We start from the raw sequence: 26,465 nt of genomic DNA, 5'->3' as shown, positions 1-26,465 counted from the left end.
TCTTTTTAAAAATATTTATTTATTTATTTTTGCTGCATTGGGTCTTCGTTTCTGTGTGAGGGCTTTCTCTAGTTGCAGCAAGTGGGGACCACTCTTTATCGCAGTGCGCGGGCCTCTCACTGTCACGGCCTCTCTTGTTGTGGAGCACAGGCTCCAGATGCGCAGGCTTAGTAATTGTGGCTCACGGGCCCAGTTGCTCCGCGGCATGTGGGATCCTCCCAGACCAGGGCTCGAACCCGTGTCCCCTGCATCGGCAGGCAGACTCTCAACCACTGTGCCACCAGGGAAGCCCTATATTTTTATTTTTAAATAAAGCCTTAGATTTTTTTGTTTGCTTGTTTCTCTCTCTGTCTCTCTATTTCTCTTAAGATCTATGAGGGAGTCAAAGAGTATCCTCTAATGGGCTACCTTTTATAAAACTCATTTTTTCTCATTATAAAATAGGCTTGTACAGAATTTGGAAACCGTCAAAGTAAGACAAAGAAAATAATAAATTTCTGCCTGAGTTCAATCAAGTTTTAGAGATTACTACAAGTTCTGATAGGCTTTGCACATAACAAAGAATGTCCACTCCTTTTAGGGAGGCTCTCTGGTTTCCCAGGACTTTGACCTCCACTACTGCATTTGCTTTACCTCCTTCGCAGCTGGGTAGCATGGTGGCTAAGAGCATTGCCTCTGGAGTTAAACTTCTGGGGTAGAATAGCTCATCCACCACTTGCCAGCTGGGCAACCTTGGGCAGGTTACTTGCCCGGCAAAAATACTATGAGGCATACATGAAATGTCCTTGTTGGTACCTCTTCCCTCATAATAAGGGAAGGTGAGTTCATTTAGCATTAAAATTATAAAGTAAACTATAAAATATATATGTATCCTGAGAGAAATCATGCTCTTTTAAGTACTGACTAGTATTAATTATCTCTTATAACCTTCTCTTATAACCTTCTTTTTTTCTGAGAGTCAAATTTTTGCTCCTTTAGTAAAAGTCATCAACTTTATTATAAATGTACTGCATTAAATCTAGAGACCATTTTAAGGAAGCTTCATTTTTTTTAAGGTGCCAAATGGTCTTTGTTGATATATATACATCTGACACAGAAAGTACTTTGACCTTATGATTCTGTTTGTAAACCTGCTTAAAATATCCTCTCATCTCCGAAGCTGAGGATATAGTGTGGGTGGCTCTAGAACTGGAATGCTTTCCTTTGGAGAAATACCTGTAGCTAAGCGACAGCCTAGGTTGGTTCATTTGGTCAGTATTTAAAAGCTTAAGTAGAAGCAGCATCGTATAGCAGAGAGAGCTGAAACTTTGAATCATAAGAGCTGGATTAGTCATAGTTTAGCCTTTTGATGCAAATGCTATCTCAGCAAGTTACATAACCTCTGAGCCCTGGTTTCATAATCCATTCACTGGGCACAGTAACATCTACCTCAGAGTAATGAAGACTCAATGAGGTATCTGTGAAAATACCTTGGAAACTGTCAGCACTATACAGATACTTTACTGCAAGGGTTTTTGTACTGTCTTAGCCTGATTATAACTCTACACGTTACCTTCAGAAACCCAGATATACTGTACTTCTAATCAGAATAAGTCTTCAGTTTGTACCTACTGTGAAACAGGCTTTGTACTAGAGCTGCTCTATTCAACAAAGATATGATACAAGCACACAAGTAATTTTAAATTTCCTAGTAGCCTCATTTAAAAAGGTAACAACAAACAGGTGATTAACTTTAATAATGTATTTAACTCAGTATATCCCAAATATTATTTCAGCTTGTAATCAGTATAAAAATCATTAATGGGATTTTTTTGTTTTTGATACTAAGTCCTTGAAATGAGGAGTACATTTCAATCTTACGGCACATCTCAATGCAGATTGACCACAGTACAAGTGCTCAGCGCGCACATGCGGCATCTGTCACCTTCTCGGTGTTGAGTTTGCGGTAGTGAACGAGACACAGCAGCAGCTCCTTTTCCTCAGTAAGGTTCCTCTAGCAGAGACAGACAGTACACGAATGAGCTAGATAGTAGTGAAACATGCCGTAAAGAAAATGCAGCAGCCACGTGGGCATGACTGGGAGGGTCACATTAGCTAGGATGGCCAGGGAAGATCTTGGAGGTGTTGAGCTGAATGATTAAAAAGGCGGAGCCAATCATGTGAAAATATGAGCGACATTACTTCTGTTCAGTGGGAACTGCAAATGTGAGGCCCTGGCATGGGACGATTTGGCTGTGTTTAGTGAACTAAATGGTATGGCTGGATTACAGTGAGCAGGAAAGTGTGGGATGGGATGAGAGGAGATTGGAGAGGTTGGCGGGCTCTAGACTAAACAGAGACATAAAGGTCCTGATAAGAAAAAGAATACCTTATTTGTTATATATATAATTCAGTGGACCAGAAGACCAAACTTTGAAATATATATATACATAGATATATTTATAGATATATTTAATATAGACCTATGTGTGATTTAGGGAGAAAATCTTTTAGGCACTTTGCTTCCCTTAACAATGGTCGTCTCAGATTCCAAAGGAACTCTGGTGTTTAACTTAGTATAAAGTTCTTGTCTATAATTGGTTTATAAACAAAATGCCTTTGAGGAGTGGCTTTAAAAAATGTTAAAACAGTGGAGCTACTACTGACTTTCTTTTTTTAAAAAAACTTTTTTGCAGACATGTGCATTGCTATCGCAATTTCTCTTCTCATGATCCTGATCTGTGCAATGGCTACTTACGGAGCATACAAGGTAAGCAGCTTAGAAATAAGGTCCTGGGCCTTTTCCTTGGTCCCTTACACATGTAATCTGTGCAGCTATCTGTAAGAAGTGAGGAATGATCGTTCTCAGTTTCCTGTAAGAATCTTTAAAAGTTTACATCTCTTGCTAATGTTACGTGGAAAACCAATGTTACAGTCTCAGAAGTGTGTTCATTGAGGCTTGTTGGTTTGCTGCTTTTGTTTGGTTTAGCAAGTTGCCATCATGACCTGCTTTAATGAATTTCTACTCCTCCGTTTCCCTTCAGATTAAGAAAAGATTTCTCTGAATTCAAAAAAATATTGTTTTGTAATATTGAACATATTAAATGTTAACATCCTGTCCTGTCTTACGTTTAGCAACACGCGGCCTGGATCATCCCCTTCTTCTGTTACCAGATCTTTGATTTTGCCCTGAACACCTTGGTTGCAGTCACCGTGCTTGTTTATCCAAACTCCATCCAGGAATACATACGACAGCTGGTATGTGACCTTTATAATTACTATGTCTCTTCGTGAGGGAGACCTGGTTAAGATAGAAATACAAAAGACGTAGAGATAAATATACATATACATATTAATTTGTGGCTCACTTGCATCTGAGTTACTGATTAGAGATTTTTGAATAAAGATAAGATTTTCTTATCTCTTAGAATGCTTTTTGGGAAAACATAACCCCCTGAGGTAGATAAGTTGGTGGTGATGGTATTAGAGGTGCCTGCCTAATTTACAAGCTACTTACTAATTGTCTTAGTTTTGTAAAATGCAGTTTGCTCAGTTATCAGCAGAGGATGATAGCCTTTTGCGTCTGCTGTGTATGGGAAAAGTGGAACTCTACCATGTACTGTTTCCTGAACTTATTTGACCATAGAACCCCTTTCTTCTTGAAACTTCTTTTTTTAAAAAATTAATTAATTAATTAATTTATTTTTGGCTGAGGTGGGTCTGTTGCTGCGCGCAGGCGTTCTCTAGTTGCGGCGAGCAGGGGCTACTCTTCGTTGCGGTGCGCGGGCTTCTCATTGCAGTGGCTTCTCTTGTTGCAGAGCACGGGCTCTAAGCATGCGGGCTTCAGTAGTTGTGGCTCATGGGCTCTAGAGCGCAGGCTCAGTAGTTGTGGTGTACGGGCTTAGTTGCTCCGCGGCATGTGGGATCTTCTTGGACCAGGGCTCGAACCCGTGTCCCCTGCATTAGCAGGCGGATTCTTAACCACTGTGCCACCAGGGAAGCCCCAAACATCTTTCTGGGGCTGGTTTTCTACAATATTAAATGTCCTTTGTGACCACATGAGTGAATATTGGTGGCTGGCTATTAAGAAGCTCGTGGAGGGTGTGAGATTAGAGTACTTCTGTGCCTTCACATTTTTTAATCTTTGTGTTTTAAATTATGTACCTTAAAATTTAATTTCTTCAAAATCTTAGAATGCTTTAAATGGAGAGAATAGAATGTTCAGTCTTTAGTTTTCATAGTAGTTTCTGAGGACTTCCCTGGTGATGTAGTGGTTAAGAATCTGCCTGCCAGTGCAGGAGACACGGGTTCGAGCCCTGGTCCGGGAAGATTCCACATGCCATGGAGCACCTAAGCCCGTGCGCCACAACTACTGAAGCCGCTGCACCTAGAGCCCGTGCTCCACAACAAATGAAGCCACTGCAATTAGAAGCCCACATACCGCAACAAAGAGTAGCCCCCGCTCACCACAACTAGAGAAAAAGCCCCTGCACAGCAACGAAGACCCAATGCAGCCAAAAATTAATAAAGAAATAAATAAAATATTTCCTTTTAAAAAAAATAGTAGTTTCTGAGCATGGGGGAAGGAACGGGGTTTTTCTGGGATGGAGATACAGACTGGGGGTTTGATGTGAAAATGGAGGTCAGGAAGTTCAGTGGAAAAGACGGATGGAGGGGATGGAGCCAGGTAGGAAGTGTGGCCACAGGAGTTTGTGATCTTTTGGCAGTTGGCCCAGAGCACGTGACTAGTACTCAACAGACCTAGTATGAAAAGCCTCCAGTGTGTTGCTCCTTCAAAGCATTAGGTTGTCATTGTTGTAAGAAATAGCTTCTTGTTGTTTCTTAGAAATAGATCTATGTTTTCGTAGAGTGTAGTGTCAAGAAAATTGTGGTGTTATTTCCCATGTGCTAATTTTATGTGTCATCTCTTGTGATAACAGCTAAGTGTTATATGTGATGAACAGGTTGCAGAATTACCTCTGTCTTTCAGGACTTGAATTCTACTCTGTAATAATGATCTGGCACTGAGCTCCTAAAATCGTCCTGGAATTGTGGAGGAAACATAGTCTCCACAGAGCCCATCACGTGAGGGGGCCGGGAGAGGGTGGGTTGGAGTAAGGGGACACCAAGGCAAGTCACATGGCAGTCCTGACTACTTGAGTCTATTGTGTGCTCCATCCCATGTATTTGGAGATTTATAAGGAGGAGAAAGGCTAATGTGCAGGCCAGCGTTTAGAACACTCAGGATACTACCAAGACTTCCTGTTCCACCTGCATTGTTCAGTCACTACTTCCTGTTCCACCTGCATTGTCCAGTCACTCCGTACCCAGTTGTAAAGTCATAATATTGGTGGTGCTCACAATAATCCTCATAGGAGTTTAAAAACTCACTATCTACTTTTATTTATAATTATAAAGCAAATAATACAAGTAGGCATCTTCTGCATGTTCGACTTGAAGATCAGTCTGGGCTGGAAGAGCGAGACCTGCAGGTTATCACAGTGCCTAAGAGACGGCACTGAAAGGGGACATGAAATTTCCACTGCTGTTGCCCCTCCTGTTGACAAGTTGAGATATACAGTGAATCTGGGGAGGCTTGTCTGAGAAGGCTGCTAGAGAGCACCACTTAATCCTAGCGCCCGTTCTTTTTATGTGGAGTCTTGTAAAACACAGTTAAAGTAAGTTATGTGTGTGTTTTGATTGGTCTTAAGTGGATGTAGAGACCACGTTCACTTTTCTGGGGGAAAGAGTGTAAAGATCTTTGTGGAAAGGCTCATATATTTCCACTGTAATAGCGGTTGTTTTTTTTTTTCCACATTCCTGGAAACAATATGATTTTGTGTTGGTCTTGTAGATAACATCAGTTTTTTTTTGTTTGTTTGTTTGTTTTTGCGGTACGCGGGCCTCTCACTGTTGTGGCCTTTCCTGTTGCGGAGCACAGGCTCCGGACGCGCAGGCTCAGCGGCCATGGCTCACGGGCCCAGCCGCTCCGCAGCATGTGGGATCTTCACGGACAGGGGTGCGAACCCGTGTCCCTTGCATCGGCAGGTGGACTCTCAACCACTGCGCCACCAGGGAAGCCCCAGTTTGTTTTATTTTTGCCCTTTGAGGTCAGTACTACAGACAGCCTTTTTAGGCTCCAAGGGCAGGGGCCAGTTTGATGAGCTGATCACAAAAAGTGACTTAGATTTTATTACTTAGGTATTTTGCCAGAGTGAAAGGAGACTCTGAAAACCACTAGGCGAGGCTCATCCTGGGGAGGAGGAGCCAGGCACGAGTCACGAGTTTTCTCCTTTGTTATGTCTGGGAATACTGCTCACGTGGGATCCAGACACATAGTAGTGGGTGATGAGGGGAGATGAAGGGTGACCGCACACGGGGCTGCCTTCTGTGCACACTGTGTAAGCCGTTTGCAATGAGAGCTTCGATCCGTTTGCAATGAGAGCTTCGATCCGTTTGCAATGAGAGCTTCGATCAGTGCTGAGCACGAGATTCACGGTGACATCCTGTCATTCCCGTGAACCATAGTAGCAGATTTCAGTCCTGCTAAAAGGGTTTCTTTTGACCTGGTAGTTAATCATTATGGTCAGATGGTAGGACTTGTGTTTTTTTGTTTTTCGTTTTTTTTTTTAATTCAAGTACAGTTGATTTACAATGTTGTGTTCATTTCTGCTGGACAGCAAAGTGATTGTTATACATGTATATACATATTCTTTTTCGATTATTATCACAGGATACTGAATATAGTTCCCTGTGCTATACAGTAGGACCTTGTTTATCCATTCTATATAATAGTTTTGATTTTTTTAAAATGCTGTAAAAACCTACTAATATAAAGGTTCTGCTCTTTGAGGAGAAGTAGCATCAGCAAAAATGCTCTATATTAAGAAGACACTATTTTAATAGGGTTCTGCAACCCTTGCCCTACACAGCCCATTAAAATGGTGCAGAATTTGCAGAAAATCCAAATTTTGAGGAGTTGTAAAGACCATTGACTTCTAACTTTCTATATGGTTGGAGGGCAGAATTAGGTCTTTACGTCTCATGAATCTTCCACTGAATTTTTTTTCTTTCTTTCTTTCTTTTTTTTTTTTTTTTTTTTTTTCGTTATGTGGGTCTTTCACTGTTGTGGCCTCTCCCATTGCAGAGCACAGGCTCAGCGGCCATGGCTCACGGGCCCAGCCACTCCGCGGCATGTGGAATCCTCCTGGGCCGGGGCACGAACCCGCGTCCCGTGCATCGGCAGGCAGACTCAACCACTGCGCCACCAGGGAAGCCCTGAATTTTCTTTTTGAGAGTTACTGCCTGAATTAAGAACAGACTAGCCTCTCCCCATTACACTGTTTATAGCTTTTTCATTAGTAGAGGTAGACTAGAAATGTTGTATTGTCCTTAAATAATAACTATCTGCTTTAATTAATTGCTTTCTGATAAGCACATCTGGTTAATACTTATGGAATAGAATCCTGGATCGTTAATGAGATTTGCTAATGAGGTACTTTTCTTTTGTAGCCTCCTGATTTTCCTTACAAAGATGATATCATGTCAGTGAATCCTACCTGTTTGGTCCTTATTATTCTTCTGTTTATCAGCATTATCTTGACTTTTAAGGTAAGCATGAAGATTTTACTTACGGTCTAAATATTACTAAATGTATTCATGAATGCTAAAGAAGTAAGAAAACTTGCTGTTAGTTTATCTTGTTTTAGATTTCTGAACTGCTTTTTGAATTCCTCACAATTCTGTTCCTTCTCTTATCTATATGAGAGAGATAAACACTAACCAGACTTCCACAGGCCAACCCAGGGTTCTTCTAAAATCTATTTGGATGTAAATAATATAATGTTGTACATTTATGTGGTGTGTATTAAGTACCATAGCATCCATTACAAGTCTCTGAATACATTCTTTTGTAATTTGTGGGGTTTTTCCCTAAATATTTATTTATTTATTTACTATATTTGGTTGCAACAGGTGGGCTCCTTAGTTGCGGCTCGCCTGGCTCCTTAGTTGCAGCACGCAGGCTCCTTAGTTGCGGCATGCATGTGGGATCTAGTGTCCTGACCAGGGATCAAACGTGGGCCCCCTGCATTGGGAGCGTGGAGTCTTAACCACTGCTCCACCAGGGAAGTCCCTGTAATTTGTTTTTAAAAATGTAATCGATTTTGAACATTATTCTGTAACAGTCTATTATGAATTTATCATTTTTATAAATTAGTTATTGTTGGACATTGAGATAGTTCCTACTTTTTCACTTATAAATAGTATGGCAGTGAATATATTAAATTAATTACATCTTTTGTATACTTATACATTTATTTTCTCAAGATCTATTTCCTGAAATTTGAGGGTATGCATAATTTGAAGGTTTTTGATAGTTTGTCAAATTGATCTCCCCTAAAGTTGAATGCCTTAACACTCTCATCTGCCACGTTTCCCTCACCCTCATCCGTCGAGTGCTATTTTTCATCTTTGTAAACCTGATAATAAAAACATCATTATAATTTGTGCTTGTGTGCTAGTAATAAGTAGAAAATTCTTAAGTTAGACCTTGAACTTTTAATTCTTAACATCTTTCATTGTCTTTATTTTGGCATAAAATTGCCGAATTCTTTAAAAACCAAGCTTGGTGAGTTTTGAAGAAGCTGCATTTAGGGAGAAAAGTCATTTTAAATGGTAATGTGTTAAAGAGGAGTAGGAAGAAAGTGATTCATTGAAAGTCAGTGAGGTCTGCATCGCCCTCCATACAACATGCTCTGCATGGCTTGTTACTGCATGTGTGGCTTAGTGGTCAAGGATTTGGGTGAATTTTATACACGGATGTTGAGGCTTCCTGCCCCTGCAGCTCCTACCTCAACACCCCAACTTCCTGGCTTCTTAGTCAGACCACCAGCTGTGTGGAGAGTGGGCAGAGCCACTGGCAAAAGGCTTCAGACCCTCAAATCCCACTCACTGCAGTTTGCCACTCAAGGGTAGACTCCCCTTTAGCTTCTGCCTGTTTTGGGCCCTTCAGCCCTGCCTTCAAATAGAATCTGTGTGTCTGTGTGTGTTTATTCCAGACTTTATCATTTTTACCTGGAAGAAGGTTAGTCTGACCAAGCTACCCTGTGCCATTACCCAGAAGCCGGCACCTCCCACTGCGCTCAAAAAAGGCATTTTAACTGTGTAGGCATTTACATCTTTATTGGAAATGCTTACTTGAGATTTGAGTCAGAGGACCTAGATTTACCTTGTGTCACTGCCATATAGCTATGTGACCAGAGCCTTGGTTTCTTCATTTACTAAGTAGCAGTAATAGCTAAGAAAACATTGTGAAGGGTAACTGTGAGGTTAATTGAGCTAATGGATGGGAAGATGCATCATTCATTTATTTATTCAGTAAATATTTGCTGAGGGTCTCCTGTGTGCCGGGCTGTGTTTTAGCTGCTAGGGTTTGGTGGTGAATAAGAAAAATCCCTGCCCTGTCTGTGGTGCTTTTATCAACTGCAAACAATATTATTTATCATAATGACCTAATAAAAGGCATCTTATAGATGGTTCACAGCACTGTCTCCAACCTGTGTGTAATGTGTTAATATTTCATTATATATGTATCTGTCTCTACTAACCAGACTGCATTTCCTTGAGAACGTAGACCCTGCCTTCATTATTCTATCCCTTGTGGAGACTCAGTAATTATTAGTTTAAACAAATATGAACACATATATGTGTTGCAGTTTCACATAACAGTTTACCTGATTAGTAGCTCTCACAACCTAAATTCACTGTTACTCTTTAATAAGTTTTATCACTAGTGATTCCCTGGGAACCCAAATCACAACATGTATCAGTTTTTCTCTGTCCTTAGTTGGTAAAGGGAACAACGCTTACCACCTAGCTCTGCAAGTAGCTGATGGATGTACTCTTGTCAGTGCAAGTCTGTTTGGGAAATATACCAAATATTTAATTTATTCAAGATTACAGAAATGTCAAATAGGAAATAAGGTCATTGAAATAAATTATTGGTCATTGAAATGAGTTTAGAGACAATAGGCCAGGTTTTTCTCCCATCAGAGTGTTTAGTGGGTGAACGCCCCTGGTGTTGCAGGGGGCATTCAAGAATGCTGACTGGGTGTATGGGACCCCAGACACTGGGTATTTCCCCTCCGCAGTTTAACCTTCAGTTATAGATTTGTCATTTTGGAGGCCACACATCAGAAAGAGTTCTTGTCTTAAAAGAACCTTCTGTTCACTGCTAAAATAATGGATGACTTCTTACATAGTACACAACAGAATATGTCCAAGCATTCCTTTTTTATTTGTATTAAAATTCTCAATGAGTCCAGGGTTTTGTTTGTTTGTTTGTTTTAATAGAGAAGCAAGAGCGTTGTTGAGTAAACTGAAGATTTGAGTAAATTCAACATATTGTTCAAGAAAAATGCCCTTCCCATCTCTTTCTCATTGTTGATCTCTGGTTTCAGATTATTGCCATTCAGAAAACACTTTACTAAAATAGCATTATGCATTTTCATATTAACATTATCACAGAAAGTCTCACTGTAGGAAATAATCACCACCAAGTATGAATGCAGCAGGCTTCCCTGGTGGCGCAGTGGTTGAGAATCTGCCTGCTAATGCAGGGGACACGGGTTCGAGCCCTGGTCTGGGAAGATCCCACATGCCGTGGAGCAACTAGGCCCGTGAGCCACAACTACTGAGCCTGCGTGTCTGGAGCCTGTGCTCTGCAACAAGAGAGGCCGTGATAGTGAGAGGCCCGCGCACCGCGATGAAGAGTGGCCCCCGCTTGCCGCAACTAGAGAAAGCCCTCGCACAGAAATGAAGACCCAACACAGCCAAAAATAAATTAAAAAAAAACAAAAGTATGAATGCAGCTTAAGACAGCATTGTGAGTTCACAACAGAACATTTACCTCACTTCTGAAAAGTGTTGACGAGCACTCCTTTTGTTGTTAAATGTCTTCTTTTTTTATAAAACAACTTTCTTGAGATATAATTCGCATATCATAAGGTTCTCCCATTTAAGTGTACAATTTAGTGGTTTTTAATATATTCACGGAGTTGTATAAACACAGCTCTGTGGTTAAACAATGTAATTTTAGAACACTTTTACCATATGACGTTTGCCCTTACCCCCATCCCCTGGTAACCACTAATCTATTTTCTGTCACTATGGCTTTGCCTCTTCTGGACATTTCATATAAATGGAATCATATAATATGTGGTCCTTTGTGACTGGCTTCTTTGACATTTCCAAGGTTCATCCGTGCTGTAGCATGTTATCAGAACTTCCTTTTTATTGCTGAATTATATTCCATTGTATGAATATACCATACAATGGAATATTTTGTTTGTCTATCCAGTCCTAAGTTGACAGACATTTGGATTGTTTTTACTCTTTTGCTATTACAAATAATGTTGCTGTGAACATTTGTGCACAAGTTTTTGTGTGGACATATGTTTTCATTTCTCTTGGGTATATACCTTGGAGTGGAGCCACCGGGTCACATTTAACTGTTTGTTTATTTATTTATTTATTTATGGCTGCGTTGGGTCTTTGTTTGTGGTGCGTGGGCTTCTCATTGCGTGGCTTCTCTTGTGGAGCGTGGGCTCTAGGCGCGTGGGCTCTAGAGCGCAGGCTCAGTAGTTGTGGTGCACAGACTTAGTTGCTCCGCGGCATGTGGGATCTTCCCGGACCAGGGCTCGAACCCATGTCCCCTGCATTGGCAGGCGGATTCTTAGCCACGGCACCACCAGGGAAGTCCCCACATTTAACTGTTTAACCTTTTGAGGGACTTCCAGACTGTTTTCTAAAGCAACACCATTTTACATTCCCACCAGCAATGTAGGAGGGCTCCGTTTTTTCCACATCTTTAACCTTTTAATCAAAGAATTTCAAAGCTAGAAAGGGGCTTTGAAATCATTTTGTTTTAATCTGATTGCACATGATTGGAATGAAAGTACAAAGACTTCGTATTTTAAACATCTCCCATGAGCTCATGCTTTCTATTTCCAGCATGTCTTTATTCTGGACCTTAATTTTAATTATCTTCTGTGGATATTTCATTGTGAAAATGGAAATGTTTTAGTGAATTGTACTGATCACAGAGCGAATTAATGTGCTATGAACTTTTTTTTTTTAAGTTGACTTGTATTATAAAATCATATATAATGATATAGAATAACGATCCGAAAGACCCAGAGTTACAGTGTGATGAGAATCGGCTAATGAATTGATTGTTCTTTGGGGGCAGTAAATGTTTGCAGCGATTGCTCCTTTCAACTTCCTTTTCTTGGAAATTCTCTTTCTCTTTTCAGCCCCACCCTTCCCCATCACCTTCTGTGTAGTAAGGCTACAGTATCACCCTTGGCCAGAAAGCTACTCTATCCAACATTTGTAATTTTAAAGCCTTCTCGGTTTAGTAGAGTTAATGTGTGTTTAAAATTTATATAAATGAACATTTTGCAATATGGCTTTATCCACGATGATATTGTAAATTGTCTGAACTTTGAAAATTAAATCTCTAACAATCACTACTTACTTACAGGGTTACTTGATTAGCTGTGTTTGGAACTGCTACCGATACATCAATGGCAGGAACTCCTCTGACGTCCTGGTTTATGTTACCAGCAATGACACTACGGTAGGTGTGATGTCACTTCACGTGGAGATCTCCACACATCCACTATACGATGGCTTATAAATATTTCTAGTGTTTGCTGCTTTTTTTACTGTTGTTGAAACATGTTCATGAGCTGCTTAGTCATCAAAGGATTCATAGTTGAATGAAATGTGTTTTGTTTTCCTTACAAGACATTAAAATCTAGTTGGCTCAACTCTGGTTCATTTAAAAAAATATTACAAGTAGATAATATATGTGCCTCTCCACATTTATGTATCTTTCTTTTTTTTGGCTGAGTGGCATGTGGGATCTTACTTCCCTGACCAGGGATTGAACCCATGCCCCCTGCATTGGAAGTGCGGAGTCTTAACCACTGGGCCACCACGGAAGTCCCAACATTTACGTATCCTAAACCTGCATTATTAAAAAACCATGGTAGGGCCTACCTGGTGGCACAGTGGTTAAGAATCGGCCTGCCAATGCAGGGGACATGGGTTCGAGCCCTGGTCCGGGAAGGTCCCACATGCCGCGGAGCAACTAAGCCCATGCGCCACAACTACTGAGCCTGTGCTCTAGAGCCCGTGAGCCACAACTACGGAAGCCCGCGTGCCTAGAGCCTGTGCTCCGCAACAAGAGAAGCCACCTCAATGAGAAGACCGCGTACTACACAGAAGAGTAGCCCTTGCTTACCACAACTAGAGAAAGCCCGCGCTCAGCGACAAAGACCCAATGCAGCCAAAAGTAAATAAATAAATTTATTTAAAAAAAAAAAACATGGTAGGTAATTCTAGGTATCAATTCTGCATAGTTTGACTATACTATCTCACTTGCCATGTGAAATTAAACTTAAAAATGTCATTTTATAGGTAGAGAGATAAGAATGGCAGAGATTACTGTATCTTTAAAACTTGCCCCGCACATCGGGCTTCCCTGGTGGCGCAGTGGTTGAGAGTCCGCCTGTCGATGCAGGGGACATGGGTTCGTGCCCCAGTCCGGGAAGATCCCACATGCCGCGGAGCGGCTGGGCCCGTGAGCCATGGCCGCTGAGCCTGTGCATCCGGAGCCTGTGCTCTGCAACGGGAGAGGCCACAACAGTGAGAGGCCCGCGCACTGCAAAAAAAAAACAACTTTCCCTGCATATGAAAACCTTAGCAAAAGAATTTAGATGATCTGTGTTCTGCCACTAGTTGTTCATACTTAACTTTTTTAAACCTATCAAATATGATTTTGAGAAACATGCCTTCACTGGAAGAGTCCTCAAAATCATTTGTCCTTTATGTAATTATCTTGCCTGGCTCGTGGTAAAAGTACAAGTCCTCTAGATACTAATCTCTTTGTGTCTCCATCACCACGTGTGATGCTCAGTACAAGTAAATGCTCGAGGAGTGGTTAATGGAAAGGATGGGTGACATGAGCCTGTGGGATGGGTCCAGGTGGATAGGTTTGGAGGGGACAGAATGGACAGGACAGATGAAAGGATAAATATAAATGGTGTTTATATTTAAACTAGAATGGAGTTTTATATTTGGTTTTGTAGTTTTTATTATTTTATTTTTTTAAAAAATTATTTTATTTATTTATTTTTGGCTGCATTGGGTCTTCGTTGCTGTGCACAGGCTTTCTCTAGTTGCGGCGATCGGGGCTACTCTTCGTTGCGGTGCGCGGGCTTCTCATTGCAGTGGCTTCTCTCGTTGTGGAGCATGGGCTGTAGGCACGTGGGCTCGGTAGTTGTGGCGCACAGGCTCAGTAGTTGTGGCTGGTTGAAGCCCTGGTTTTGTTTTTTAAATTGTGGTGACTTGCTTACTCTGTGGCCTTACTGAAGTAATTTAGTCTGTCCCTGACTTGACTTCCATGTGTATAAAATGGGGATAGGGCTTCCCTGGTGGCGCAGTGGTTGAGAGTCCACCTGCCGATGCAGGGGACACGGGTTCGTGCCCCAGTCTGGGAAGATCCCACATGCCGCGGAGCGGCTGGGCCCGTGAGCCATGGCTGCTGAGCCTGAGTGTCCGGAGCCTGTGCTCCGCAACGGGAGAGGCCACAACGGTGAGAGGCCCACGTACCGCAAAAATAGATAAATAAATAAATAAAATGGGGATAAAACAACTTCAGACTTTATACTAAATACACAGGTGCAAGCTGATACCACTGAGTTCTCTGTGGGATTTCTGAGAGAAAGCGTGTTATGCGTGAATAGTTTTCTTAAGTCCTCAGCAAGGAATGGTTGGTTTGAATCAGAAGTGCATGAGCAGTGGTTTAAGAGGAGGCTCTGCCGCGATCAGATGTACAAACCCAGCGTGCCCAGGTGCTGGGGGGCCCTTTGGGGGCCGTGCAGAATCCTTTGCACTGATCACAGTAGACACATCCTGCCTACTAACCCTTTAGAGAATCCCTCTTGGGTCAGTACATCTCTTTAAAGAAATAACTGTTCACAGTTACTATAATTTTGATAAAATTACTGGTGTAAAGAATTTTTTCCTTCTCTCTGAGTTTCTGAGTGTTAGTTATCTATCAGTATCTTTCTGTTTTTTCTTTAAAAAGATATCTCAGAGTACTTTTATTGCCCTGCTGAACTAATGAAAAGTCTAAAAGTTTGAGCTGCTAAACAAGCAAGGTATGTTAGAGCCCCATCCTAAATATTATGAATGTGTGGGACTTACAAAACTACTATCTTTGAAAAGTATCTCAGCAAAGATAATGCCCATATCGCATGTTTGTTTGGTATACTTCTGGTGGTGGTTTTTTCATTGCTTTCTGAAGGGTTATGTGTATTTTTAATAGAAGCAAGGTGGAAGGTCTGGGTACACGTTGTGTAAATACACCTGAAATCAAAGGATATTCTGAAATTGTAGAAATTGGGGTGCTTAGAGAATTTAAGAATCATGAGTGTGTCCCTAAAATGCATCCAACTAGTTTTTTAGAGGAAGTTTTATTTTCCACCCTTTGAAAGATTCAAAGTTAGGTATGGATAGCAGGTAAGCTGTATTTAGGCTAACATACACTCAAAAATAGTTGTACTTTCCAGCTAGACATCCTAGCTCTTCTAATAATAGACCTTTCTTCAGAAAGGCTTCCAGCTTGGCAGTAGTTTGTAGTAACTAGGGTTTGGGACCATGGACTAGTGCCAGCTGTGATTGTTTCCTTGTGTGTTGACAGAAGGTCCTGGGGAATTGCTTGATGATAATTATTATTAGTCATTATCTTCTCAGTCATTCTGTATCAACTTGCCTTTTTTGTTTTTGTTTTTGTTTTTTTGCGTTACGCGGGCCTCTCACTGTTGTGGCCTCTCCCGTTGCGGAGCACAGGCTCCGGACACGCAGGCTCAGCAGCCATGGCTCACGGGCCCAGCCGCTCCGCGGCATGTGGGATCTTCCCGGACCGGGGCAGAAACCCGTGTCCCCTGCATCGGCAGGCAGACTCTTAACCACTGCACCACCAGGGAAGCCCCAACTTGCCATTTTTAAGATAAGGAAACTGATGATTTGTTTCTGCTTTCCTAGAGAAAGCCCGCGTGCAGCACCGAAGACCCAACACGGCCAAAAATAAATAAATATTTAAAAAATAATGGTATTGTGGATATTTTTCTAAAGAGTACTTATTATATCTAAAATAATAATTCCTTAATATAAAATATATCCAGTGAGTGTTTAGATTTTCAATCGACTCCTGTTAATTTTCCTAGCAATTTATTTGAAACAGGATCTGTGGGTCAGTATGCATTTTAAGACTTTGTAATTTTTTTAAAGAAACAACTGGCCCACAAACTAGATTTTACTGATTGCATACCTATAATATAGATCTCTGTATTTCCAGTAAATTAGTAGTTGGATCTAAACGCTTCCTGTATTTATATTCCCATTTTCCTCTTTTTGTAAGATTGCTTTATAGTTGATAATTTTTCTTCCATCAGGATGCAGGTGATGTCTGGTTGATTCTGTCTTTCTGGGATGTCAGCAACCATTGATATCATCAATTCATTAGGAATTGCAATATGATGACATGCTATCATTTTTCATTTATTAGCTGGAGTATTTCTATAAAGAGACACTTTCCCTCGAGTAGTATTTAGTTACCCAGTGGTACTTGGGACAATGATAAATATATGTGCTTTTGTTCTCTTTATCAGTTTTCAAAATGACAAGTTGGTCCATCATTCTCTAGTGATGGCCAGTGAGGGTTTTTTTTTTTTTCATGTAATAAATGAACTAATGAAAAGAGGCCTGTTATTAGAAGAGCTGGGGATGTTCCGTTGAAAAGTACAGCTATTTTGATTAATTTTATCAGTAACCCTAAAGAAAATTTACCTCCTGTTCCATACCTATTTTAAGACTTTCTAAGGGGAAACCCAAAATCTTCCTCTGAACAACTACACCATAGCTAACATCCTTTTGAGTGTCCTAATTATGCCGTCTTTGCCCAGTTGGAGCGTCTTCAAGTTGGCATCTGAGTCTTTTTACACAACTCTGGTAGTGTGATCGCTTCCTTGCCGTTCTGGGCTCATCTTGTTCATATCCTGTTCCACACCTGGAGCTATTTCTCCAAGGACCCCTGCTTCCTTTCAGTAGAGACCATAATCTGTATTTCTAGGGTTGGAGAATAGATTTTTTTTTTAAAGAGGGGCTCTGCATATTTAAAGGTTGTTTTGACTAGTACTAAAGGAGTTCAAGAACCAAAGGAGTTCTAATTAAAAAAAAAAAAAATACTGGAGCCTCACTCTGAGATCCTAAGTGGGGCCTGGAATGATCTAGTTCTGTCATTTTCCCTGGTCTCCATAGCTGTATTAAGATCCTCATAGTGTGTCTCTTTTGTTTCTCTTTTGTCCATGTCTTTATGGGGAATCCACACAGACACATTGTGTCTTTCACTTCCTATCAAGTATTAAGCCAGATGGCTTTTCTCCCAGGCTGAAGAGTCTCAGGGTGACTTCTGTGCAAAGATACTGGGGCTCTTGTTGGTAGAAAATAAATGTGCTGCTTTTTTCTTCTCTAAAACAGCACACATATTATTAGCCAGGTATCTACTTTTCCAAATACTACTCAGGGAGAATAGATAGCGTTATTATATATTGGAGATCATTCTATGGATTAATTGCTCCAGTTTCCTAACTAAACCAAAGCAAAAACCTTTGAAAGAAATGCCTTAAGACAGAGAGGTCACAAACTCTGTTAGTTCATAATGCTTCTTAGGGTCTTGGTATTTTTTTCATGATGCCCTTAGGCCAGAAGATATACCTAGCTGTTTACTTCATTAAGTAGTCAGGTCCAGACAACTTCAGAGTAGTAGTTAGTGTAGTACCTAACAGGCTTTGTAGTGTTTTCCTTGGAAATTTAAAATATCCCGTGGTGTCCCTTTGAGTCACTGCCATACACGGTTAGGTACCCTGGAGAGATGCAACCTTCCCTTTAGAACACTGTATTCAATAGAAATCACATTCTGGATATATATTACATAATACCACATTTTCTCCCCTACCTTCATCAAAATCTGGCCTTAAGAGGAAAAATGTATTAAAATACTAAATAGTAGAAACAGATTTCTTTCACCTTAAAATTTATACAAATCGAGATTTGAAAAATCCTTTTAATCTGCTAATACCAGTGCAGACTTGAGTCGTGGCAGTACCCAGTGTTGCGTTAAATCCATGAGGAGGGAATCAATTGGGGCACTTTAAAAGCAGTGAGATGAATGTTTATCCAAAGTAGTATCCGAAATTCTGATTTCAGATAAAAGGGTCATAGTCTTGGGCAATGTAGGAAAATGGCTATTTAGGAATAAATAGGAAAATTTTAAAGTTCATGGAGTCCGTTATGCCATATCATATTGCAGGTGCTAATCTTGGTAAACACTATATACAGGTTTATTGTTCTGACTTCAAAAAGTGTTTTGCCGGGAATTCCCTGGCAGTCCAGTGGGTAGGACTTTAACTGCCTGAGACCAGGTTCAGCCTCTGGTCCGGGAACTGAGATCCCACAAGCCATGTGACATGGCAAAAAAAAAAGTGTTTTGTTGTGTGGGGCTGCCTTTTGATCCTGACTGCTTGAAAAACACAGTTAAGAAAAAAGTCAGTGACCTGGTGAAGGCCAGATTATCTCCCCAGCAGTCATTTCCCTGTAGATATCCCTGAGAGGATGAGATTAACTAAGGCTGACCTTGGGCTGTCAGAAAGCCACAAAACACTCTCAGTTGACTGCCAAGGGTTGGAGGTGGGGTGGATTTATTTAGTAGTCCTCTCAATGACTTTCAAAAATTGTGCATAAAAAATTCCATTGTTTTTTTTTTCCCTCCTGCTGCTTTTAAAAACGAGTTTGTTCATTACTTCCTAGGCATAGATTACATGTGATTAGAAACAAGTTCTTGACCAGGTGACATGAGTTGTGTTTATTCTTTTCCCACATCCCACCCCCAGAGACAGAAGGGGAGGGAATGAACTAAATTGATAGCAGGAGAGATTTTTTAGACTTCAGAAGTTCCTTCATATCTGAGAAACTAGACTGTTACCAAGATGAATGTATAGTCATCATCTTGCAGATTCTTCAGAAAAGTCATAACTGATTTTCAGAAACTGTGTGAGGAAGCCTTCGTTTAAAGGCGGTAATGAGGCTGGCTCTGAAGGTCTCCTTCAGTCCTGGGCATTTCAGATTCATGTACGTTAAACATACCTCACAAAATACACCTTTCACGACTGTCACCTGCCTGTATGAACCAGGGGGTCCAGGAGGCGGTGGGGAGGGGGCGAAGAAGGCTCTCCAGTTACAGGACCTGTAGAGGATTTGAAACTCCAGCCTGTGAGTTATTGGCTCTGAAGCTTCTGGCCTAGTAAGTACTGGAATACAAGAGAGACATCTTATTCATAATACCTCAATTTTAGATATCTCTTTTCACTTGTAATTTAGTAGTTTGTATGATCTAAGCTTTTGCTTTTGCTTTTTTTTTTTTTAATTTAAAAAATGTGAGAGGTTTTGATAATAGACTGGGTAACATCCCAGATAAGCAGAGAGAGCAGCCAGGAGACCATTTCCGTTGTCCAGATCACTACAGTGATGAAGACCATGCAGTTCTGATGCAGAGGGCCTGAGGAAGAGGGGGAGGATTTGAAGAGGGCTGTCAGACGTAGCAGCGATAGTTGATAGTGAGGGGCCACGGAGTGAGCATGAAGCCCCAGGATGTGTCTGGTCTGTGACTGTGACTTGAAACGTTAAATCACTCACCCGAATGGTAGGACCAGACCTTGAAAGTTAACTGACCCTCTCTCATCTCCTTAGCGGTGTTCCCACAGGTGTCATCCAGCCGAGCGCTGAAGAACTCCGGTGAGGTTCTGCTCTTCTCTGCATCTGTCCTATCTCCCGCTCTGTAGCTTTTTGTACTGGGAGTTTCTCCCCAGACACTTAGGTAGTGGTTGCCATCTGCCAGGCTCTGCGGTGCGGGCTTTCTATATATGAACTCAGTCTCACAAGAGTCCTTGAAGTAGATCCCTGGGTACAGAAGAGGAAATTACCAAGTGGGTACCTTCCCATGGTCACACAGCTCGTGCGTGCCCGGGGAGCGGAGGGGGGATCACAACCTTCGCAGCCTGGCTCCGGTCTTTCTTTACCCGCCACCCTCCTCCTAGACTGTCATCTGTGCAGACTGCCGCCAGGGCTGGGTGTTCTTCCCTGTTGCTGCTGGCGGGGCATTGACCAGGACAAGCAGCAGTAAAGCAGGAAAGTAATTCATTTTGATGATTCTTCTCAAGTCAAGTCACAAACTTCCAAAGCAGTGAGACTTTTCGTTTTGTTTGCTTATTTTTGCTCTCTAGCTCAGGGGAAGGAATGGGAGGGTGGATTAAAGAAAGAGGTGGAAGAAAAGTTAGAAGTAAACTTGGTGACACCAAGGCAGCTGCCTTATTTATTTATTTATTCATTCATACATACATATACATATATCTATTTTTTTTCAAGTTCTTTTCCTATTTATGTTGCTACATAATATTGAGCAATACAGTAGGTCCTTGTAGTTCCCTTGTTGTGTTAGATAGCCCTCCCTTCTGTAACTCAGCCCCACGCATTTTCCTAATAGCTTCATATGGGCACATGGCTTCAGACAGACTTGGCTGTTGGTTCTGATAGAAAAGCATCGTGGATAAGACTGGACGGGATGCCCGCTGAGATTTCCTCTGGAAAGCGTTTCCCCTGCTTTAACGTATTCCATGCTGCAAGCTGACAGTGTGCGATGTTAACTCAGCTCGTGTTTCTTTCCCTCCTTCAGTAAAATACAGCTTTTGAAAAAAATATACTAATCTGATGGAAATTATCTCTGACCCGTATAAGTTTCCAGTTATTTCATCCAGAGAACAACTGGAGCGGTCAAACCAACACATAGATAATTGACACCTAAAAGTTCTGGAAGAACGGTTCAAATAGACCCAGTTTTCACTGTGAACATGAATAAAGGATATTAATCAATCGCTCAATGGTAATCTTCCTATAATAGCAAGTAAGAAAAATTTAGAGTAGCTTTGCAGGGAATCAATTATAAAATCATCCTCTATTTTCATTGTGTTTTACTTTAAAACACACTCGGCACTTGACTTATTTTATCCCACATGTCCAAAATAGAATCCGTGTTGATTTTACTCTAGGGACAAAGGAGACATTGAATTGTATTTTTCAACATTCTAAGAAAGTTTCTGGGAATGTATCTTAAGGAATTAGTAAAAAAAAAAAAAACGTGTATAAGATATTCATGCGGCATTGTTTTTTAACAGCAAAAGTATCCAATTTCACTGTCTAGTAGTTGGGAACCAGTTTGATTAAATAGGGGTATGCCCACTTGATAAAATCTCCTTACTGCCATAAAAATTATGAGCAGTGTAACAGCAGAAGAAAGGCTTATGATGCTTTAAAAGAACATAGAAGTTTGTGTTACAGTTACAGCTATGAGAAAGCAAAGCTTGTAGACAACAGATTAGATGGTAATAGGAAATTAGGCGATTGGTTTCTTGAATACTAGAAAACAAAGCAGAAGATATTTCTCCCTTTCCATTAATTCGAGGGAGGGAAGTGTGTGGGGAAGGAGAACAGGTAAAATGGGAGTCTGAGGTTCTGAGCAGTCCTTCCAGCCAAAGTACCCTGGCAGCCATTGAGCACAGTCAGCTGAGCACGGCCTGGTTGGCAGCCCGTGAAACACACAGGGTAGAACCCCATCCCCAAAGAGATGTGCACAGTAGGTGGCGCAGCACATTCAGGCCTGGGGGACAGGAAGCAGCTGAGATGCCTGTGATAGGGCATTCCCTCTACTTCCTCAATAGTTATATATTTTTATTTTAGATAAAAATGTAGCTCTTAAGATACTGATTTTGATAAAGTTATATAGTTTTAAATATAGTTACTTCAGATATATTTATTTGAACATTAGATATTTTAGTGCATCTTAGCTTTCAATTTGGGCCACGGTATTGTTTTGGTGTTTCCTGCCCAAATATCTCACCAGTGAGGATTTTTGACCCAATACGGAAGATTTGAAATAAGAATTCTATATTGTAAGTATAATCTGTGAGAGAATTTGAGTAGCTTCTCTGCTGAGAATTAAGGGAAATAATGACTTCCTCCTATAAAATCAGGTGAGGACAGTTTATACTGGTTCTTCAGTGAATTGAGGATACAATTACTTTCCACCTTATTTGTCTTTGGAAATTATTCCTTCTGTAGGTGGGGGAAGGTTTCACTAGGATCTTCCAAATTTGTTTTTGTTCTTCCCGACCCCTGGTGTGTTGAATTGAGTACAAGATACCATTGGTTGTAAATTGCACCATTATCTTAGGTGCTTCTTATTGTTAGGTGCTGTTAGTTACAAGGCACAGCCTAAATTCAGACGTTAAAATGTGCAAAAATGTGTACATTAGAATCAGAAATAAATGGTTATGTGTATGTGTGTGTTTACTGGTGTATATTATAGGTGGAGTTATTTTAAAAGTTTGGAAACAGTTATTCTAAATGCCTTAAAGATAAGCCCAGGCAGGCTTCCCTGGTGGCGCAGTGGTTGAGAGTCCGCCTGCCGATGCAGGGGACATGGGTTCATGCCCCGGTCCGGGAGGATCCCACGTGCCGCGGAGCGGCTGGGCCCGTGAGCCATGGCCGCTGGGCCTGCGTGACCGGAACCTGTGCTCCGCAACGGGAGAGGCCACAACAGTGAGAGGCCCGCGTACAGCAAAAAAAAAAAAAAAAAAAAGTTAAGCCCAAACTTCCTGTTTGCGATGATCCTATCGCAAATGCCCAGATGGCTGTTTCAGTTAATCTTGGAGATTCATGGTTCACCTATCTCCCCTTTTCTGTTTGGCCCGAGTAAAGGAAGCTCACATCTAAGTAGGCAAATGTGGTGTCAATGTAAATGCTGCCTGTTTTAAACAAGGTACATTGTAGACTGTTAGGGGTGTAACAAATGGTAAAGGAAAAAAATATTTTGGCTACTTGGGATTAATTTAAATGGACCATGGGAAGATTCAAGTGCCCCTAAATGACACGATTGTTTTGGGGCTTTGTACTTTCACATCTGATATTATCACATCTTCCAAGGTCAGAATTCAGGGTAATGCTTTTCCTTCGTTCAGGTGGAGGCAAACTGTTTTCCGTAAAAGCCAGATAGTAAATACTTTAGGCTTTGCGGGCCATATGGTCTCTGTCATAGCTATTCACCCCTGCTGTTGTAGTGTGAAAGCAGTTGTAGAAAATACATACACAAGCAAGTGTGGCTGTGTTGCACTGAAGTTTGAGTTTTATATAATTTTCACACATCACGAAACGTTTTTCTTTTAAAAAATGTAAAAACTGTTCTGAGCCCTCAGGCCATACAAAAAAACAGGCAGCGGGCCAGGTTTGGCCCATATCGTTCACAGACCCCAGCCTTCGTGGCAATTTAAGCTGAGTTTTCTAGGTGTTTGTAGGACGACTATTTGAACCATCCCAAGGGATTTAATAACCCTACTTAGGGCCTGCATAGAGCTTTCCCCGCCTGCAAGTGGAATGGCAAAGAGCAGCACCTAATCTTTTGGTCCTTTTTATAAGGATATTTTTTTTCCTGAGAAAGTTTTCATTCTCCCGTATTTATTATTTTGCCAGTAGTTCTAAATCCAGCTTATATTTAACAAACTATAGTGGAAATCAATAAGAGAATAATTCACTTGCAAAATAGTTGCTAACGTGTTGAAAAACCGCAGCTAAAGCTCTTATGCAAAGATAAGAAACTATCTTTTATACAAAGATCCATTCTATAAAGTCCTGTTTTAGTTTACTGCCAGAAAAAAAGTAACACACACACACACACCCCTTACTTACCTCTTTCCCTCTCTCTCTCTATACTTATTTGTCAAAATATGTATATAAGTATCCATCCATCCATATATAGAAATAAAAACTTGATAACCCCCAAAATCTCTATTTTGCCTTGTTTCTGGGTCATTTTAACATTCATTTGTCTTATTTTGTATCCTGATCAATACAGCAAGCCATCTCATCCTTTCACAAATGTATGGAATAAAATTCAGATTTGTTGAGCCTTAGTGCCTGCCATGTACTGTGCTAATAATAAGCACATAACTTGGGCTTATTCATTTCATTAACCTTGTGAGACAGACTGGTCTCGTCTCCATTTACAGATGAGGAAGCTGAGGCTTAAAGAAGTGACTGCCCCAAGGCCTCCAAGTTGGGAATTTTGTCGGCCCACACGGTTGACTCCACAGTCCATGGCTGCTACCCCAGGGCACCCCAGTCTTCTCAACATGGTGGCAAACAGAAAATTGCAGCATTTATATGGCACACTGTTGTGAATGGACACCGGTTGAGAAGCTCTGCACTTCGCCATGGAAGATAAACTCTGTTTATCAGACTCCTCCCCTAGCACATAAGCTGTCTGCTGGCTCGGACCTTACAAGTGTCAGTGGTGTGGTATCCTCAGTGCCTGGTACATAGTACGACCAGCATTTTGTTGATGAAATGAATGAACAGTATTTAACAAATCATTTGTCTTGCTCTTTTTTTTTTTTTTTACTGACTTGAAGGAAGTAGCTTAGATTTTGTGACCCAGATCAGCTCGGTGCCCATGTCCCCAGTCATCCTGTGGTCATCTCCAGAGAGGATCCCACTGCAGAGCTCACTCCGTTTCTTCCGTATCTGCTTCTTTTCTTAGATTCCAGTGAATGGTAGCAATGTCCACTTAATCACTCAAGCCTGTAACTGAGGGGTCATCTTTAAACTTGTTAGAGTTAGGCTTTTAGCCTCTAGCCTTGAACTGTACTTTCTCTTCAGTTTTTTCTCTCTGTTGCTGTCAGATGGATCTAAAACATAAATCTGGTTTTGTCATCCCTGGATTTAAAAGTCTTCAGGGGCTCTGCTGTTTATAACTTTAGCATTTCTCAACTGATGTCACTCCACTTCGCTCTATGACAGTCATTTGTGACTTGCGGGGTAGTATTTAAAATCTCAGTTTACCAATGGTTTGCTTTTTTTTTTGTTCTTTGAATAAATAAGGACAGCTTTAGGATTATCCCTGTAACAACATCAGTCTCAGCTATGCAGTCTTGCGTTCTGATATTTTCTTGAGGCCAGAGAAGGGAGTGGAGTGATAACTTCATCCTGCCAAGTTCATCTTAATTGTGAAGCAGCTTTGAGGGACTGTTACTGATTGTGTTATCAACAGTCGTGGGTCTCGTGAGCTATTGTGCTCTCATGAATACTGTGCCCCTTGCTTCCTACCCACTGCCCCACAAAGGAGCCAAAAAAAAAAAGGAAAAAGACGTTTCCATTTATAGTGGTATTTTTTTTTTAAATAAACTTATTTATTTATTTTTGGCTGTGTTAGGTCTTTGTTGCCATGCGTGGGCTTTTCTCTAGTTGCGGTGGGCAGGGGCTGCTCTTCGTTGCAGTGCGCAGGCTTCTCACTGTCGTGGCTTCTCTTGTTGTGGAGCACAGACTCTAGGCGCACGGGCTTCAGTAGTTGTGGCACGTGGGCTCAGTAGTTGTAGCTTGCGGGCTGTAGAGCGCAGGCTCAGTAGTTGTGGCGCACGGGCTTAGTTGCTCCGCAGCATGTGGGATGTTCCCGGACCAGGGCTCGAACCTGTGTCCTTTGCATTGGCAGGCAGATTCTTAACCACTGCGCCACCAGGGAAGCCCTATAGTGGTATTTTATTTGTCCATGCTTTAGGGGGAGAGAAGGGCAACTGGTTTTGTAAAAACACACCTGTGTATGCCCACAGGAGGCTCTGACACATGAACATCACCAAAGCTCCCATCCCCCTCACGCTGGGGAGGACGGCTGGTTGTTAAAGAAGAAGTTTTCACTTCCTGGTATTGCTTGCAAGCCTGGCTGGGATCTCGCCTGTTGTTCCAGGCTCATCCCTTGTAATCCCGACTCACGCACCCAGGTCTCTAACTAAAGCAAACTACCTACACCTTTGCAGGTGTTTCTCGGTCTCTTGGGATAGTTCACGTGCGCTCTCCGCCACTCCTGGGATGGGCATCCTCCAGCCTTCCATCTCCACCTCCCCAGCAGCTGGCACAACAGCTGCTCTCTGGGGGCTGCTCGGGTGTCCTGGGGTGAGGAGTGAATGGACGGACATGGTGTTTCAACCACACTCACTTTGGCTTTTAGAACTATAACTATGTGAGAGGTGCCCACAGCTCCGCAGACCTGCAGCCTGCGGTAGAAATGGTGTCCACTTTGTCTCCTTTCTCATCATTCAGTTACTTTTGTTAAGGAAGAGTTAGGCTCAGAGCAGCTTAAGTGGTTAGCCTCTTACACTTCCTGCAGCCACCTGAGAGGCAAGAGGAACTCCTTTTCTGACCCACAGGAATCAATTTGTGAGTAGTGTTTACTGGTGTCGCTTCCTTAAGGAAGGTGT

The 26,465-nt window shown here is 41.5% G+C and overlaps 1 protein-coding gene across 2 annotated transcripts in view; it reads left to right on the top strand.

Moving 5' to 3' along the window:
- The window catches only part of LAPTM4B (lysosomal protein transmembrane 4 beta), a 62,414-nt gene that overhangs the window by 26,737 nt on the left and 9,212 nt on the right, over positions 1-26,465 (top strand). For both annotated transcript variants that reach the window (XM_082674775.1, XM_082674774.1), the window contains exons 3-6: positions 2,676-2,749; positions 3,115-3,237; positions 7,492-7,590; positions 12,524-12,619. In XM_082674775.1, the coding sequence (XP_082530901.1) occupies positions 2,676-2,749; positions 3,115-3,237; positions 7,492-7,590; positions 12,524-12,619 (392 nt within the window). The remainder of the gene's footprint in view (positions 1-2,675; positions 2,750-3,114; positions 3,238-7,491; positions 7,591-12,523; positions 12,620-26,465) is intronic.

The sequence above is a fragment of the Grampus griseus genome, assembly GCF_964374135.1.
Source record: "Grampus griseus genome assembly, chromosome: 17".
NCBI classification, from domain to species: Eukaryota; Metazoa; Chordata; class Mammalia; order Artiodactyla; family Delphinidae; genus Grampus; species Grampus griseus.
Note: the sequence above shows the minus strand (reverse complement) of the source record. Positions and strands in the feature narration are given on the sequence as shown.